Source organism: Miscanthus floridulus, chromosome 3, assembly GCF_019320115.1.
Source record: "Miscanthus floridulus cultivar M001 chromosome 3, ASM1932011v1, whole genome shotgun sequence".
Lineage (NCBI taxonomy): Eukaryota > Viridiplantae > Streptophyta > Magnoliopsida > Poales > Poaceae > Miscanthus > Miscanthus floridulus.
In genome coordinates, this window is record NC_089582.1 from 44,475,746 (window position 1) to 44,494,164 (window position 18,419).

The 18,419-nt window shown below is 42.9% G+C and overlaps 1 protein-coding gene across 1 annotated transcript; it reads left to right on the top strand.

Moving 5' to 3' along the window:
• Positions 1-310: 310 nt before the first annotated feature.
• Positions 311-2,588, top strand: LOC136545609 (uncharacterized). Its single transcript, XM_066537616.1, has 3 exons — positions 311-344; positions 2,040-2,162; positions 2,262-2,588. The coding sequence occupies exons 2-3, from the start codon at positions 2,045-2,047 to the stop codon at positions 2,528-2,530; spliced, it is 387 nt and encodes a 128-aa protein (XP_066393713.1). The 5' UTR covers positions 311-344; positions 2,040-2,044; the 3' UTR covers positions 2,531-2,588.
• Positions 2,589-18,419: the final 15,831 nt, after the last annotated feature.

An 18,419-nucleotide genomic window follows, 5' to 3' on the forward strand; every position in this document is an offset into this window, starting at 1 on the left:
GACTTCACCTCGAAGGCATCTTCAGATGATAAGGCTCGCTCCTTCAGACGATAAGCGCGAAGGACGCTCCTTCAGTGCTATAAAACGAGAAGCCAGGCGCATTCATTCATCATGGAAACACCAGACCACCATCGAAGAAAGCTCAGACACCGAAGACACACACTCTCATCCACCACCCACTCCACCAACTCTCCACCCACACACATACACCATGAACATATGATCTTAGAAGCTCTCTGAGAATTAATCCACCATTAGTAGTAATCACACACCACCGCTGTATCACTCCACCTTTGTAAATTAGAGAATAAAGGAGGTCTCCGTGATCATCCTGAGCTTGTAAGGTAATCCCTAAGGTTTGTGCTAAGTGCTTGGGGTTTCTCGAAAGGGAAAGCCGTATGTAAGCTTGCTCTGTGAAAATGAATTAAGCTTTTCCGTTTGAATCCCTGCCTTCCTTTAAGCTCGTTCATATGGGGCGACGTCTCTATGCTAGGGACCCTAGAGGAGAAACCTCTGCGTGTGTTGTTCTCGTGTTAGCCCTGATAACGGCGTTTGTAGAGAACCCTGTGTGCGCAGAGAAGTGTTCCCCTTGGGTGGAACTGCCTAGGGAGACGATAGAGCCTGAGTCCTATGTGTTCGTGGCTGGGGATAGCGAGGGAGTAGACCGGGTTAGTCTAGTTCTGAAGCAAGTTAGTGATGCATACGGTGAGTACCGAGTAGGACTGTCATAAGCATAGTACGCACGACTGGCTTGAACTTTTGGTCTCGCCAGCCTGCAGAAGATCCTTAGAAATATTCCGCATAAGCATATTCACTAAGCACCAGATTAGCTAATCGCGAAAGCGACATATCAATTTTATATTCACTAATCGCGCGCTCGCTCATCCAGCGTGCATAAAATATTTGCTCGTGAAAGCGACGCTTGCCTTGAATAGTGAAGTGGTTGAGCCACTCCCGGTGAGTGCTCGGGCACTGTTCATATCCCGAATTTGAATAGTGAACGCGAATTTGAATAGTAAATCTGAATTTAAATAGTGCTATGAATAGTAACTCGAGAATTCTAAAATTCGAATTTTGAGTTCCGAGTCCGCTTCTCGTTAGAAGGTACCCCCTTGTTGTACTGGTATCATTAGCCCTGATAGCGGCGTTTGTAGAGAACCCTGTGTGCGCAGAGAAGTGTTCCCCTTGGGTGGAACTGCCTGGGGAGACGATAGAGCCTGAGTCCTATGTGTTCGTGGCTGGGGATAGCGAGGGAGTAGACCGGGTTAGTCTAGTTCTGAAGCAAGTTAGTGATGCATACGGTGAGTACCAAGTAGGACTGTCATAAGCATAGTACGCACGACCGGCTGAACTTTTGGTCTCGCCAGCCTGCAGAAGATCCTTAGAAATATTCCGCATAAGCATATTCACTAAGCACCAGATTAGCTAATCGCGAAAGCGACATATCAATTTTATATTCACTAATCACGCGCTCGCTCATCCAGCGTGCATAAAATATTTGCTCGTGAAAGCGACACTTGCCTTGAATAGTGAAGTGGTTGAGCCACTCCCGGTGAGTGCTCGGGCACTGTTCAATATATATATATATATATATATATATATATATATATATATATATATATATATATATATATATATAATAAGCGCAGCTGGATTGGTGTTCGAGTCGAATCCACCAAAATCTTGCAGCATGGATTTCTCGACCGTGCCTAGACACATGTATTTCATTATTAAGAGGAAGTAGAAAAACATTAAACTACACTTTCAATTGTAAGCGCCGAGCTTACTAATTAAAGAGGAGGAGGACCGGAAACAAAAAAAAAAACTAAAGAAAAGAGAATCGAAAGCATGGATATAGAAAAATTGCGTTTATATGGAAATGAGACGACCTGTTGCCATAATCAGATGCCGGAGCCTGGAGCCGGACAGAGTTACTCTGAATTGCTTCCATACATGCTACCATACGTAGTAGTATATATTAATACACCACCAAGATGATTTGTGCCCGAGTCAATAATAGTCATCCATCAATCCATCAGGCACCATGGATCACCGACCCAGCTGCAGGAACCCATGGCTTCCTCTGCTCCTCCTCGTCTCCGTTGTTCTCGTCCTCCTCTCTTGTGCACTCCATGCCACGGCGGACTGCAGCACGGAAATAGGCAAGCGATCGACCGCGCGCTGCTCTCACTATATAAACATCTCCCAGCAGTTTTTCTTTTTTCTTCTGACTTCTAAAGTTTGCATCGACATGCATGCAGGCACTAACGAGGCGCAGACCGACAGCGGGAACGGCGGCGACTGCCACGGCCGCAACCACACCCACAGCCACGGCCACCACGGCGGCAGTAGCGGCGGGAAAGACAAGCCCGGGACGACGCCGGCCGCCGCCTCCAACTCCAACAACCCTTGGGTCCTGACGGCAGGGGCAGCACCGCGGCCTCAAGTAGTGTCCGGGTTCACGGCAGCCACCGGCGTCATCGTCCTCGTCACTGGAGCCGCCGTTTCTTGGTCGCTTACAACTTATTAGTTTATCACTTTTCCTAAACGTGGTATGTGGTTTAGTGGTAGTTTGTGGTCAGTCGATGTGTTAGGAGTTGTTCCGGTGAGTCTTTGTATCCCTAGTTGTAGGGCGTTAATTGTTTTTGCGTTACAACATATTAATATTTTATCATTGTCTAACTATAAAAAATATGAATTATTAATTATCTTTATGTCAACAAATGTTAAATTTTGTCAGGTTTGTGGTTTTGTCTATCGAATTTTTTATTCTCAGATCCGAAAATTACAAATTATACCTACAGAAATTGCAACGGCTCTAATTTTAATATAAAATATATGCAATAATCACCTAAAAGAAAGCCACATTTTAGACACCTGAATTTTAGTAACTCCCTTGGTTTATATATATAAATACCCTATAATGTATGCCGATTACGATTATGATCAATTTCCCATTGACAAAGATGAATTGTACATGGAGTGATGTCTTCCAACAGGCTAATTGCAAACTATTTTATGTCAGTCGATGAGCATCTATCGTTCCTTCAATCTTGGTCTCTTACTTCTCTCCTACACAGCGTTGGTGACTTGGTGTGCAGTGTGCTCATCCCCTGCATCACCCGAAGTCCGAACTCTGCACTCACCATGCCCAGCACGCCTCACATCCGTGCCAATTTTCAAGCTGGCAATACGGAAACTGCACGGTTATTCAGGCCGTATAGTCCGGCAAAAGATTAGTAGAAAGGACTGCCACTCCGACGATCTCCTTGTCTACAGTAGTGTGGAGTAAGAGCGTCTCCTAGAGTTCTCTAAACATCTTTCTAATCCTTATTTTTTTTTAGAAAGATGAGGAAAAAATTATCTTTAACGACTCTTAATATTTACTCCTAATCTTTTAAGACTTAAAAAATTTCTCTCCTTTCCGCGTAACTTTACGCGGACGAACACCTCGCGCGGGATGTGCGTGACGCCCAGCTCCACCATCCGCAGCGGCCGTCCGTACGGCATCGTCCACGCCGGCGACGACTGGATCCCGCCAGCGAAGTAGTACTCGTTCCCGTACACCACCACGCCCGTGTGCCTGCCGGTCTGGTTTGGTTTGGTTTGGTTCGGTTAGACGCGAGGTGATTCAGATCCGGGGGAGGGGAAGAGAGGGGAGGGGAGGGGCTCAGGCTCACCAGATGGCCTCGATGGCTAGCCGAGGAAGGAGGTGGACAGCTGCCGCGCGAGGCCGTTGCTGAGGTCGTACACGTTCAGCGTCACCTTGTACCCCTCCTGTCGTGCGGCACCACCGCCATTAACGAACACAACGTCAGATCTCTCTATCCTTCCTCAATAAATCCATGGGTCGTCGAGCAATTGAAAGAGTGGGGGCCTTGGCGATGAGCGAGTTGATCCTTCTCGGTCTTGTTTCCCGGCGTGGAGTTGATGACGAGGGCCATGGATACGCGCGGCGACAAAGAGGTTCGCGTGGAAAAAAAAGAAGACTGTAGAAAAAAAACGTCAAATAGGACCGGCATTTGATTTTTTAGAAGTCAAATATTAGAAATTATTGGTGATGAACTTTTTTTTTCTCCTAAAACTTTTTTAGGAGTTGACAAACGTAAACTTTTTAGGAGAAATATTTAGAAAACTCTTGTAAATGCTCTAATACCAGAGAAAAATTGAAAACCACGTCACGGAGTAGCATCGACGCTCAGATGGCTGCTATGTTCTGTATACGGAGCCGATGCCATCAAACCTCTTAGGACCACGTCAAATAAAGTAACAAGCTATCTTGTTTATTTCGCTGAAAAGCCAGACTAACAAATATTGTTCACTGATTTATTGTAAGAAAAAATACTATACCATATCTCTGATAAGTTCAAGCAAACAGGCTTGCTTGGTCAGCAAACCGTAACAAAAAATAGTTTTTTAAGAACTAGGCACCAGCTGGGCAGCGGAGCAAGTACTAGCATCGAAAATAGTTTTTTAAGAACTGGGCACTGGGCAGCAGAGCAAGTACTAGCATCGCTCCCGTTTTTGTTGGCATTGCTGAGAATTGGCACCATGAGCCACAGCGTGAGAAGTGATGCCTAGATGTGCTCTCTCCTCTCTAAACACCACTCAAGCACAACATTAAAGACGATGGCGCCCTGTTTCCCTTGATGAAAGCAGACATAGCAATAATGGGCCCTCATCACCGATTCCGCTTGTCCCCACGAACACGCCCCGCATTACATTGTCCCTATGAACTAGGTTTTGGCCTACTAAAAGCCCACCAATGGCCCAATCCATGCATTCATCTACTACCACATAAAAAATTATTAATGCTATCGTCGGAACGAATCAGCAGCCTGTTTATTTGGCTGTGGCTTATCGTAAACGATCGTAAATTTTCAGCCAGAACAATATTTTTCTCTCACACAAACCAACCAGCAGTACTTCTTCACGAACCAGCAACGATACGAACCAGCCAACCGAACAGGCTGCAGGTCCCCTGGCTAACCAATCACGAATCCGAGTCCAGTACGAGTACTTCCTTAGCGGATGTTTGCTACACCTACTAAAATTTAGTCTCTGTCATATCAAATATTTGACACATATATGGAGTATTAAAAGTAGACTAATTATAAAATTAGTTGTACAGATTGAGACTAATTTACGAGACGAATCCATTAAGTCTAATTAGACTCATGTTCAGTCTTTCTATCAGTACCTAAATACTCGATGTGACATCTACTGCGCCATCAAAAGTCCGAGACTCGTGTGAGGCTGAGAAGCACAAGGAGGTGGAAAAGGAAAAGGAGGAAATACAGGGTTCCAAGTGAGAAAAGCGTAAGAGAGAAAGATCTAGTGGGAGGGTTTAAACGGGTATAGAAACAAACTCAGAGTTCCTGATGTAAAACATCATTAATCTAAGATCAGGTCGAGGAAAAAAAGTGGCGCAAAAAAAACTTTTTGGGATAAAATATTAGAAACTTTTGGAGATGACTTTCTTTATTCCTCCCAAAAAAAATCTTATGAGTTATAAAACTTTATGTTTTAGAATAAAATAAAAATATTAAGTACTTTTATAGATGCTCTAGCGTAGGAAGGTGGAGACCGGACAGATAAAGGCAAGGTGAGTCGTGTTGACATCGAGTTCGAGTCGGTGGGCGGCAAATTCTGATCTACAAATGGCACGGAGGCAAGGCCGTGAGGGCAGGAATCCGTGTGCGAGTTCAGACCAGCGGCTGCGGAGCTTCGCCCAGCGCGCACCCAAGCGGCAACGACGGCGCTTGTATATATGGCCATCGGGCCGGCCCGGGCATGGGCCAGGCACGGCCCGCAACTTCTTGAGCCAGCACGGCACGTCGTGCCTGCAGGCCGTGCCAGCACGGGCCTCGTGCCTGGCATTCGGCCCAAGCACGGGCCTGCGGGCTGATTTTCGGGCCGTGCCAGCCCGACCAGCCCGGCAAAAATATCAGGCCGTGCCAGCCCACAGCCCGTAATTCTGTAAACACACCAGCAAATTCAGCTCTAACTTTAGTTTTCAAATTTGGAATCAAATTTCACAGAAAACATAAAGGATAAGAGATCACAGATTCACAATCACAACTCACAATCACAAGTTCACAACTAGACCGGATTCAAAGATAACAATTAACAACTAGATCATTGACCAGTGACTAGTCACAACTCACAAGTATGAAGTATCTTAACAGATTCACAACTCAGGCCCTGTTCGGCTTACCCCATATTCGGCTTGTTCGGCTTCTTTTTTCAGCCGGAACAGTGTTTTTCTCTCACAACAATTCAGCCAGAACAGTATTTTTCAGCCTGTTTCAGCCAAATTTCAGACCAGCGAACGGAGCCTCACAATCACAAAATAACAATGCACAAACAAGACTTAAAAAGATAATTAAGCTATGTGCAATGCTGCCTCATTAAAAATTTTTCTAGGTAAAACTCACCCTTGTGAGAAACCCTAGAAAGAAAAAAAGAGTGCAGCACAGCTCTTATAATGATAAGTTCAAAGTTCAGATACAAATGTCACTCTCAGTTTCATCGCAACTCTCATCTCTCCTCTCAATCTCAAGTTCTCAACTCACTCTCATCTCTCATCTCTCATCTCTCAACTCTCTCAGAACAGAGAACACTAAGTACCAGCAGAAGTAGATGCAGAAGCCACTGATGTACCAGCCGAAGGAGCCCCAGAAGCACTCTGTTGAATGCTCGAAGGTGTAGGGGCTAGATCAGAACCCAAGTATCCTACAAACAAAGGTGTCAAAGTTTCCATTGCTTTTGCATTAGAAGAAGCATTATCTAGAGTAACAGAAAAGATCTTGTCAATCAAACCAAATTCCTCAATCGCAGAACCAATTTTTTCAGCAATGTTCTGACCAGTATGCTTCACCTCAATCAATCTCAACCCAATTACCTTTTTCTGTAGCTCCTAGTCAGCACTCACAAAATAAGCAACTACACTGATGTAGTCCTCCTTAGCATTACCAAATCAAATGTCAGATGTCAAACCAACAGATGAAGCACCCCGCAAAATATGATTCTTAAGCATATTATGACGTTCAGTGAATAATGTGACAGAACCGTCCAATTTATACAAGATCAAGTACGGTTGTCCCCGCTAACACGTTGACACACCCATACTTTCACTCATATAAACCCGGTAGTCTGCCGAGTGTCCCGAAAGACCACGGTAAATCAACATCACAACCAAGATCGCGTGATTAAGTAAATACACATCACATATATAGGGTTGCAGCGGAAATAATATTACAAATGGGTTCATAAATAAAAGTACCAGTTTGGGTTTCAAAACTGCTTAGTGAAAACAACATAGCTTTCAAATGATTACATTAATATAAGTTCTAAATATATTGCTAGCATAAGTGACATCATCCGACAAAAGCATATAGATGAGAAGTAAGTATAGAATCACCAAGCCCACTAGCGGTTAGCCACCATCATCAACAAGTCGAGAACATCACCTGCAACAAGGTGGGATAAACCCTGAGTACTCGAATGTACTCAGCCAGACTTACCCGTCTTAAACCAAAATAAAGCGACACCAAGGATTATGCAAGGCTTTCTTTAGTGGGCTAGCTGACTCGTTTACGAAAAGCATAAGCTATCATAAAGAAACCATTTTAAGTACTTTGCATCATCTTTATTATGACCTATCCATCTAGGAAAGCACTTGTACTATAGCAATCACTTGATTAACCAATAACATCCAGTTACCAATTTAGATTTAGCATATCCCATACCATCCAGATAACCATTATTGTTCCATAATAATTACTACGATGCCGTAACTCGAGTCCAGTGCTCACTATCCAGGAGCGATGGCGATTCAAATCGATTCCTAACCAGCTGGTGATTTATTCCTTACACAAACCTCACTCACCCGCTAAAGTGAGGTATCGGTCACCGAGTCAACTATCCAGGAATCTCGAGTGAACCACATGTACCCAGGGGCCGACCGACTGCACTTTGGTCTTATCATCTCGCCCCCGTGTCCTACCACACCTGCTCCGGCACAGTGCGCTGCGGGCAATCTACTCGGCCCGAATAATCTCCCAGCTTCGCGATCGAAAGGTACTTTATTCAGCCAGCTAAATGTAAGGCATGCGTTCAACATGACTCAAGGCCCAACAACGGTCGGTCCTTAATCGACACAGACGGAAACTAACAGCACCCCAGAACCCTGTCTAGTTGCCTCCAACTTTTCCGTCCGGTCTCTAATTATCCATCACACATAGTTAATTCCAGGATATCATTCTTTCCATAGCTAAATTCTTCCAGTAACCACCTATAAATATAGGTGATCGGATATCACCGATCTCGCTACCGGTCTAAGCAAGGCTAAGCAGTTATTCGATCCCGACCTAACAGGGTAATAAGGTAATAAGGTAGGCAAGGATAGTAATAAATGCACCAACGGTTTCAATCAACTCCTACAACTTAATGCAACAATATATAAACTCATATATAGGAAGAATTTCTTTTATAAAGTAGGAGACTTAGAATGCTCCGGGGCTTGCCTGGGATCCCACGCAAGTCAGTTCAGTTAGCTTGCACCGTCATGGTGACATCTCTGGTCCTAGCACTTACTTAGTTCTTCCATCTTCAGGATAGATCCACCAAACCAATCTTCGAGTTCGGCACCACATCACATCCTTCACGTGGTTCATCTAGCGTACCTAAATGAGATGCAAGATGCATGTGTATGAATGTGATGAATTGTAACACAAGATGCATCACATAAACATTCAAGACAAATATAAGATTATGCAAGACATAGACACCAATAGCTATTTAACTAACCTCACACAACTAACTATAGAGAGCAAGCTACTCACATCAACTCATATCAAGCAAACAAGTTATTCACAGCAATCACAGAGTCAAGGCTGCAACAGCAGCAGCTAATTTTACTCATAATAGGAGTTGTACTAATCCAAAAGACATTCAACAAGATAATCTGGAAAGCTTATGGAATTTTCTACAATTCATCTTTAATCATCTTATCATGATTCTCAAGTTAACTAAGTCAAATATACTCATTTACAGAAACTGGTCCACAATTTGACAGAAAATAGTCGTTTCTGAAACCCAACTTTAAACAGGCATAACTCACAAACCACAAGGCCAAATACCACCGAATTTTAACAGAAGCTAGATACATGAATTATCTACAACTTTTCTATTCTCATATTAAGATGATTTTACAGTTAGAAGGGTCAACGAATCCAATAATTGCATCTCTATCCAAAACATAGACAGAAACTGACATGCCACTTTAAACAGCTATAAATGGAGTTATACATGTCCTATAAATGTGATTCTAGACTTTTTAGAAATCTTAGCAAATTCTAAACAACTTTGTTGTAAACACCTAAAGCTAATTATACTACTAAGAAGGCCCCACAGTAAGAACAAGGAAACCCTATCTGGGTTTGGGCAGAAACAGCCACAGAGATTTAATCAAGTATAACTCAAGATCTACTTAGCCAAAAATCATGATATTTAACTTTTTGGAAAGCTTAAGAAAAGTACCACAACTCATGTATTTTCACCAAGTCATGATTCAAAACTTAACTGAGCCAATTAATTCAAACATGCAAAACTGTTCAGAGTAGAAGCAAAGCAATACAGGGCATTTGTTATTTTTATAACTCTTAAACAGTAGATCCTAAACTCTTTAAATTTTTACCAGACAAAAACAATCACCTTAGTAGCACTCCACAAAAATTTCACATTTATTTGAGCATAAAAACTGCAGTTATGAAAAAGACAAGACATGGCAAGTAACAGGAACCTAGATGCATAGACCTATTTTTACAGCAAAATATTTAAACTGAAACATGCCCTATTATAGATCTAGTGCATAGAGAATTTCACAAGGATTCCAAAAAGTCCTCATTTACTATTTTACAATTTTTCTACAAATTACTACGAATTTTCAAAGTGGAGCATTCAAATCTGCCAAAAATCAAAAGAAAAGGAATCTAAATCTTGCATCGAGGACCCTGCGGAAAATATAAATCAAACGTCAGTGAAGAGGTCCTTCAGGCACTATTCATATGTGTCTAAGGATTGTAGATACACCCTTTCCATTTGTCGAATTTCTGTACGAAGTCCTTGACGCGGATCAAAACAGAGGAGCCCGCCGGGCTTGCTGTTGCCGGCCGGAGGAAGCTCGTCGGCGGCGATGGGGCAACGGCGCAGCATCAGGGGGTCCACGCGCATCCACTGAGGCACTCAACTTGGCTGGAGATGACCCAAGGTGGCCCGGCCATGCACGCCAGCTGCAGCCGCGACGGCGGCGCCGGTGGCGGCGAGCTGCAGGAGCGAAGCCGGTGAAACAACTCGATGGGAAGGTGCGGCGCGAATGGAGGAAGGAGTAGGCGAGGTTGGTGGGGCCTGAGGAAAAGCCGGAGCTGAAACGGGGCGGCCATGGAGCTTCGGCGGCGGCGGCGGCCATGGTGGGCGAGCTCTGGCGCGAGCGCACGACACCGAGAGCATGCAAGAGCGCAGAGGAAAGGCCGAGGGAGTGAGGGCGAGTCATGCTGGTGCTCCATTACATCGAGTGAGGCGCGGGGCACGCGGCAGAGAGCAAGGGCGCATGGCAGCCACGTCCACAACACACGTCGTTCACTGAGGCGAAAATCCGAACAGGTGGCGGGCGACGGTGAGGGTGAGGTGGGGAGCCGACTTCGACCGTCTCGGGTGCGAATTAGACATTAGGCCTAAAACGAAATTTGAAGCCCGCGAACTGCTCTTCATTTTTCATTTAGAGACCAAGGTCATTAGAGATCTTCAACAATGGGTAATTAAGCCACAAACTGTTAGTGTCAGCGTATTGACAGCGATAAGCAAACGTTCAAATTGATGGTGAAAACGAGGTCAAACTGGTGCCATCTTTTTACATGCCCTTCTCCATGAACTTAGCTCCAACTTCCATTTTGGGGTCAAGTCAAGTTACTTAACGAAATTTGGAGAACGCGAGACGTCAATGCCGATGACGATGAATTTCTAGACTTAGAATATTTCTAAGTGCTGAAATCAGCAGCAAATTCGATCTTGTGACCTCGATTTAACTTACTTCCAAGATGATCTAGCTCTTCGTCCAAAAACAAAGTTTGTTCTACATAATATGGACTACAACTTTCATTTAAGGTCCAACCTCAAAACTAGTATAGAACCTACTGTTCTACTTTGACCAAAGTAGGATCACGATGAAGCTTAAATTATCCTTTTTGATCCATTGGAGCATTTTCTTGGCATTTGCCCAACATGAACCTTTCATGACTTTTGTTGTAGAGTTCATCTAGAGTCATTTTGGCAAGGTTGCAAGATTTGGTTGACAATCGAGAATTCCATTCACTTTAAAAAATAATTCAAGCAAGGACATAACTCGTCATTTCATGTGACTTCTTGATTCCAAACTTCACGAAACTTTTCCATTGATCAATATAGATGGGTATTGATGTGAGACACATGAAGATATTCCAATAACACCAGCCAAGCATATATCTTGAAAAGGGCCTACATGTAAAGCAAGGGTGCAATATCCAAGTTTAGGTTGGGGCTCATTTTCATAGGTTTGACCTTGACATCTTCATCATTACTTAATATTCCATGTTTGAGCTCAAACCCATTGCTTAACTGGTGGCAAACACCTGGGGTGTTACAGCCCTCCCCCCTTAAAAGAATCACGTCCCAAGATTCAGGATGAAAGACTTTTATGGAAGAGAGACATGCTACCAGTTTCCAATATCAGCCATAGCTTTAGGCTACCTAGCTTTAAGCATAAGAGAGGCTAATTTGGTCAAGACACTTTCTGATACTTGTCCTTTGTAGTAAGTTTGGTCTGAAGAATTTCCTTCGTTGGCCTTCATGAAGTATTGTTACTTTGGGAGGAATCCAAGGTACCAATGTCCTACGTACTTCGTCCTTGATGTACGAAGAGCGATACAAACGTAGACTAAATATTTGTAGCATCTACTTCCCAAGTGGATATAGCACAGACCATATGGACTTTGCACTAGACCGCAGCCTATTGATGGATATTCCTTGCAACGGTGCTATATTTGTTCCCAAGGTTTGAAAAGCAGTTCTCTACTAAAGTGGCTTGAGCACAACTTTTCATAAGGGATGAGATCCTATACGACAAACATCCACTGAGGTTATGGAAAACCAACTAACCAACAGACAATGTCTATTCCAGTTGTAACTGTCTAGTCATTTGATGCCAACTGATGGAAAGCTACATAATGTTCCATGGGTGTAGTTCTCTTTCTCTGATAACAATGTTGTATGGTCTAAGTCTGCTGAGTGAGTGGTAAACATAGTAGCTGACTCTATCGGCTCAACGTTCTCGATGATCATTCCTTAGGGAGCCTTTGGATCCAGGTTGCAACAGTGATCTGGGTGGAATCTGATGCAACCTCTTGGGTAAAAACACATATAAGGTATCGAAGGCATGCCAGCATTGGAGAACCATTGACGTAGAAGGATGTTAGCGAGGCTTGGAGGACAACACAAGTTGCAAGTAATCACAAAACTAGGGACTAGTTCACTACCAAGCAGGTTAAGTATAATTTGCCTTCGTGGTGCAGTTGCACAGCAAGTTGGGTTGACTCGCATCGTAGCAAAACCAGCTTTCTTACTACATTTATCGTTGAGGCTTCCATTCTAAGGCCAATCAATATCTCAAAAACCATAATCTGAAAATCTGCGGTTTGACACCTTTCCAATTGCTTTCGAATTGCAAGGGCATAATTTTGACTTCTAGAACACCATGACTGCTCACGCATTGCTGATCTAAGAGGGCAAAGGCAAGGCACATAGGGGTGCAATTAGTCTTCTCAAGGGTATGGAGGGTTGTCTAACAGCAATACACCTACAAGTTGTAATTTCTTGGCAGGAATGACAAACACAACCGTCTAATGTAAATGATGATCGCAGTCACAGCAAAATTGCAGATTCTGTACCCTTTTGTTTTCTATTCATATCTCACAAACTACAGCTCCAATATGCACAAAATTTGGTGGGCATGTAGATCCATGGGTCTTCTAACTACTCACCAAAAATCAACTCAACTGGACACCGTTGACCATCCAAACAATTCATCTACCAAAACTGTTGTGTTCTGAAATGGCAGCAAACCGAGCCGACAAGATATCTCTCAAATCCGATGTTTTACTCAACCAATACTCAAACCAACTTAAGACATTGAAGGGCCCTAAGCAAGGAATGATATCACCAAGTTTGGGGTCAATCCAACTTCGTTTGAGTCACTAACCGCCGGCTTGAAGATAACCAGTTTAGTGCCATAAAATCTAGACAGATTTCGTGTCCTCCCTTTTCTTCGCTCCACACGTTGAGGTGTGTGTTTTGCACTCTCTAACCTTTCTCATAGCAGCAGCAGTCTTTCTCTAGCTGAGGATGGGGGCTAGAGTTTTGCTCACATGCTTCTCTGATAATACTTCAACCATCGTTCTAGACACCAACTTGACTATGCACAAGCATTGGACTTATGGGCTGTTTTCGCAGCGTACCAAACATTATTCCACATGTAGGGCATTTCTACATAGATAAGGAACCATTCCTATATATCCTTCGGCACTTCATCCAATAGAGTCCGGACACATGTGTTAGTGGCACCTTGGGGCACAAAGATGCTGACTAAAACTAGGGACGTGCTTTCGCTAGCTCCTACCTAGCCGATACAATGTCTTGTACTATATACGTGATTGTCCATGATGGAATTGATTTGATAGCACATTTGGAGAAGAAGTAGCACTTGCATTGCGGGGCCAGGTTTGCTGTTTCCTTGATCAACATTGTTCTGTGAGATCTGGCCTTCATAGTTACCAAATAGTCGTTACCTAACTGAAGACTAACTTTCCTACTGGTAACAAATCAGTTGTCCCTCAACACTAAAAAGGTTCCAAATCTTCACCCTTGATAATAATAAAAATTGTGGTCGAAGCCTATAGATGGTCGCCATTGAAGTCAGCAGAAAGGGTTCACACCAAAGAAGGTCGGTTCGTCTACGTGATCCTTATGCACCTAAAGATTGAGAACTTGGATAGGAACTTATATATACCAGGTGACCTATTACATCACATAATATCTTGGTCCATTTATGATCCGACTGATAACTTGTTCAACCTTAAGTGTGGTGCACCTTTCTGATCCAATAAAAATGACATAAGTTGCTCACTAGATGATCGACGTCATTACAGGGACAGTCATGTCAAGTAGAGTCACTTGTCTACCACCTCTTGCAGTCTGTTTATGTTCCTATTGGTGACATGTTCTTCAAAGGTTAACCGTTGGACTACTCCAGAAGGATGTCCTATTGCATCTAGTTCGACATATAGATCTCTTGACTTGATAAGGAGAGTTAACCAAGGAAGGGCTCAAGTGAGAATAACATATCGGTGTAGTTCTGTAATGGATCACAACTAGAAACCTCGATACCAGTGCATGCCGAGTGGCACAACCTTGTGTGTGCACCCATAGGGGCTCTCGGTTTCGTCATGGCACCATAGATCGCTAATCGTGGCACCATTACTGAACATATAACCTACAAGAAATCTCACACGACACAAATTGGGTTGCATAGGAGCAAGCACTATACGAAGGAGGGATAGCAAACAAAGGTAGTCACAAGGTTAGGAGTCAACAAGTAGGGGATCCGAAGATTAAAACACAGCGCAAGAGAGCATAGCCTAATTACCGAAGGCAACTAAGCAGGAGACTCTTGCTGAATTTTCATATACGCCTTGTGTCCACCAAGTTATTACCAGGTAAAGAGGAACATGAGATTTGGTATTGTCGAGCAGCAACATGAGATCAAGACTGATAAACATCCAGAGACTTGAAAGAGTTGGAGATAAAACAAACGAGATTTGAGGGATAGAGCCAAGGCACTGACTAAGGATTTAATTGATAAAGCAATGACATGATCTGCGAGGAAAAGGTTCCAAAGCAGGGTAGATAGCGATTAGCGTTGCACCAGATCATCAGTAGAAGAAGGAGTAATGAGATCTAACAAGGATTTTTAAGCAAGGTCCTCCCACACAGGAGCGGGACAACCACAAAACATGTGAGCAAAGAAGGGGGCTAAGCTTGGGTCAAAGGTCAAGCAAAGGCATGGATAAAGGTCTTCGTAGCGCAACGTTCAAGGGCTAGCAACCACATGTACAGGCTCAGGCTCCTAAGAGAGAACTTAATTGGAGACGACAACCATGAGATTATCAAAACTTGGACGCTGCTCTAGGATAGCGCTCTTCAACACCCGTATGCTTACCGAGGACAAAAGAGTGATAGCTACGGCACTACCTAGATAATGAGCATCCACACCTACATCATGGTCTTAAGCAAGCATTTCGAAATACTCAATCTAATTAGCTTAAGTGACTATTACTAAGCACAAAGCTCGCACAAACAAGCAGTCACCTATAACAACACTACTACACAACTTATGCAAAACATGGTAGTAAGGCACTGTTATCTTTTATTTCCTTTTTATAGAGTAGGTGGATATCTCTATAAAACAAGTTTCACTTACATTTAGCAATTTAGTTTTCAAAGAGGTGAACTTTTTTGCTAACTACTAACTTGTCATCTATTTCCTTTGGAAGCAAACATTCAAGGTAAAGCTAATCGCACACTATCTTCAAGCATAGCTATTCAAGCAGCATGGAACAAGGCACTTTGTCTAGCTTCACACAGGGAAAATAGTGACATCACATTGATCACAAGTTACTTAGCATTAGAGCAAGGTGAGGGAAGCATATTTATGCACAAGCACAATCATGATGCATGCTCGTCCTATTCGTCCTCACGAAATTGCCAGCCTAAGGCAGCAATTACGTTCTATGTCGGTGGCATAACACGTACTCTCTCGATATATAGCTAGTCGTCAGCTATATTCCTTCTATGCATTCATGGTTAGCATACCTATAGGCAAATTCATTGTAGCCCATCCCCACAAGAGATAAATAAGCACATAATAAAAATAGTAAACTAAGATACCCTCCATATACACATCCCTAGATATATATACTTCGATATCCATAGCTACCCGACAGATATACCCACAATTAAGTACCTTCATATATACATGTGTGTACCATGTAAATATTCCAGTAACCATGGCTAACTCTCCCCTAGACCGCTAGTTGGATGGTCATGCTCTCACAACTCACACTTACCTGGGTGTAGAGGCAATTGATCCATACATTACCATTCAAGTGAATGGCATCCATACAATAGCACGCCGTATGGACGACGAAAGAAAAATTGCAATAAAGTATATCCCTCAAAGTTAGTACTTAGATAGCCACCTAATAGTCCTTAACTGGGCATAAAGGAGGATGTTGCTAGCATAGTTTTGCAAATAAGTTTTGACAAATTTGCCTGTAGCTAAAGTTTTAGTTAAAATAGACTTTTTAAAACCAAAACTTGGCTTTTAAAACTATGTACCTGACAGTATTATGCTTAATCTCGCCCTGATATCAGCTATGACAGAACCATCCAATTTATATAAGATCAAGTACGGTTGTCCTCTCTAACACGTTGACACACCCATACTTTCACTCATATAAATCCAGTAGTCCGCTGAGTGTCCCGAAAGACCTCGGTAAATCAACATCACAACCAAGATCACGTGATTAAGCAAATACATATCACATACACAGGGTTGCAGCGGAAATAATATTATAAATGGGTTCACAAATAAAAGTACCAGTTTGGGTTTCAAAACCGCTTAGTGAAAACAATATAGCTTTCAAATGATTACATTAATATAAGTTCCAAATATATTGCTAGCATAAGTGACATCATCTGACAAAAGCATATAGATGAGAAGTAAGTATAGAATCACCGAGCCCACTGGCGGTTAGCCACCATCATCAACAGGTCGAGAACATCACCTGCAACAAGGTGGGATAAACTCTGAGTACTCGAATGTACTCTGCCAGACTTACCCGTCTTAAACCAAAATAAAGCGACACCAAGGATTATGCAAGGCTTTCTTTAGTGGGCTAGCTGACTCGTTTGCGAAAAGCATAAGCTATCATGAAGAAACCATTTTAAGTACTTTGCATCATCTTTATTATGACCTATCCATCTAGGTAAGCACCTGTACTATAGCAATCACTTTATTAACCAATAACATCCAGTTACCAATTTAGATTTAGCATATCCGATACCATCTAGATAACCATTATTGTTCCATAATAATTACTACGATGCCGTAACTCGAGTCAAGTGCTCACCATCCAGGAGCGATGGCGATTCGAATCGATTCCTAACCAGCTGGTGATTTATTCCTTACACAAACCTCACTCACCTGCTAAAGTGAGGTATCGGTCACTGAGTCAACAATCTAGGAATCTCGAGTTTGCCAAGAACCACACGTACCCGGGGGCCGACCGACTGCACTTTGGTCTTATCATCTCGCCCCCGTGTCCTACCACACCTGCTCCGGCATAGTGCGCTGTGGGCAATCTACTCGGCCCGAATAATCTCCCAGCTTCGCGATCGAAAGGTACTTTATTCAGCCAGCTACTCGAGGCCCAACAACGGTCGGTCCTTAATCGACACAGACGGAAACTAACAGCACCCCAGAACCCTGTCTGGTTACCTCCAACTTTTTTGTCTGGTCTCCAATTATCCATCACACATAGTTAATTCCAGGATATCATTCTTTCCATAGCTAAATTCTTCCAGTAACCACCTATAAATGTTGGTGACCGGATATCACCAATCGCTACCGGTCTAAGCAAGGCTAAGCAGTTATTCGATCCCGACCTAATAGGGTAATAAGGTAATAAGGTAGGCAAGGATAGTAATAAATGCACCAACGGTTTCAATCAACTCCTACAACTTAATGCAACAATATATAAACTCATATATAGGAAGAATTGCTTTTATAAAGTAGGAGACTTAGAATGCTCCGGGGCTTGCCTGGGATCCCACGCAAGTCAGTTCAGTTCGCTTGCACCGTCATGGTGACATCTCTGGTCCTAGCACTTGCTTAGTGCATGTGTATGAATGTGATGAATTGTAACACAAGATGCATCACATAAACATTCAAGACAAACACAAGATTATGCAAGACATAGACACCAATATCTATTTAACTAACCTCACACAACTAACTATAGAGAGCAAGCTACTCACATCAACTCATATCAAGCAAACAAGTTATTCACAGCAATCATAGAGTCAAGGCTGCAACAACAGCAGCTAATTTTACTCATAATAGGAGTTGTACTAATCCAAAAGACATGCAACAAGACAATCTGGAAAGCTTATGGAATTTTCTACAATTCATCTTTAATCATCTTATCATGATTCTCAAGTTAACTAAGTCAAATATACTCATTTACAGAAACTGGTCCACAATTTGA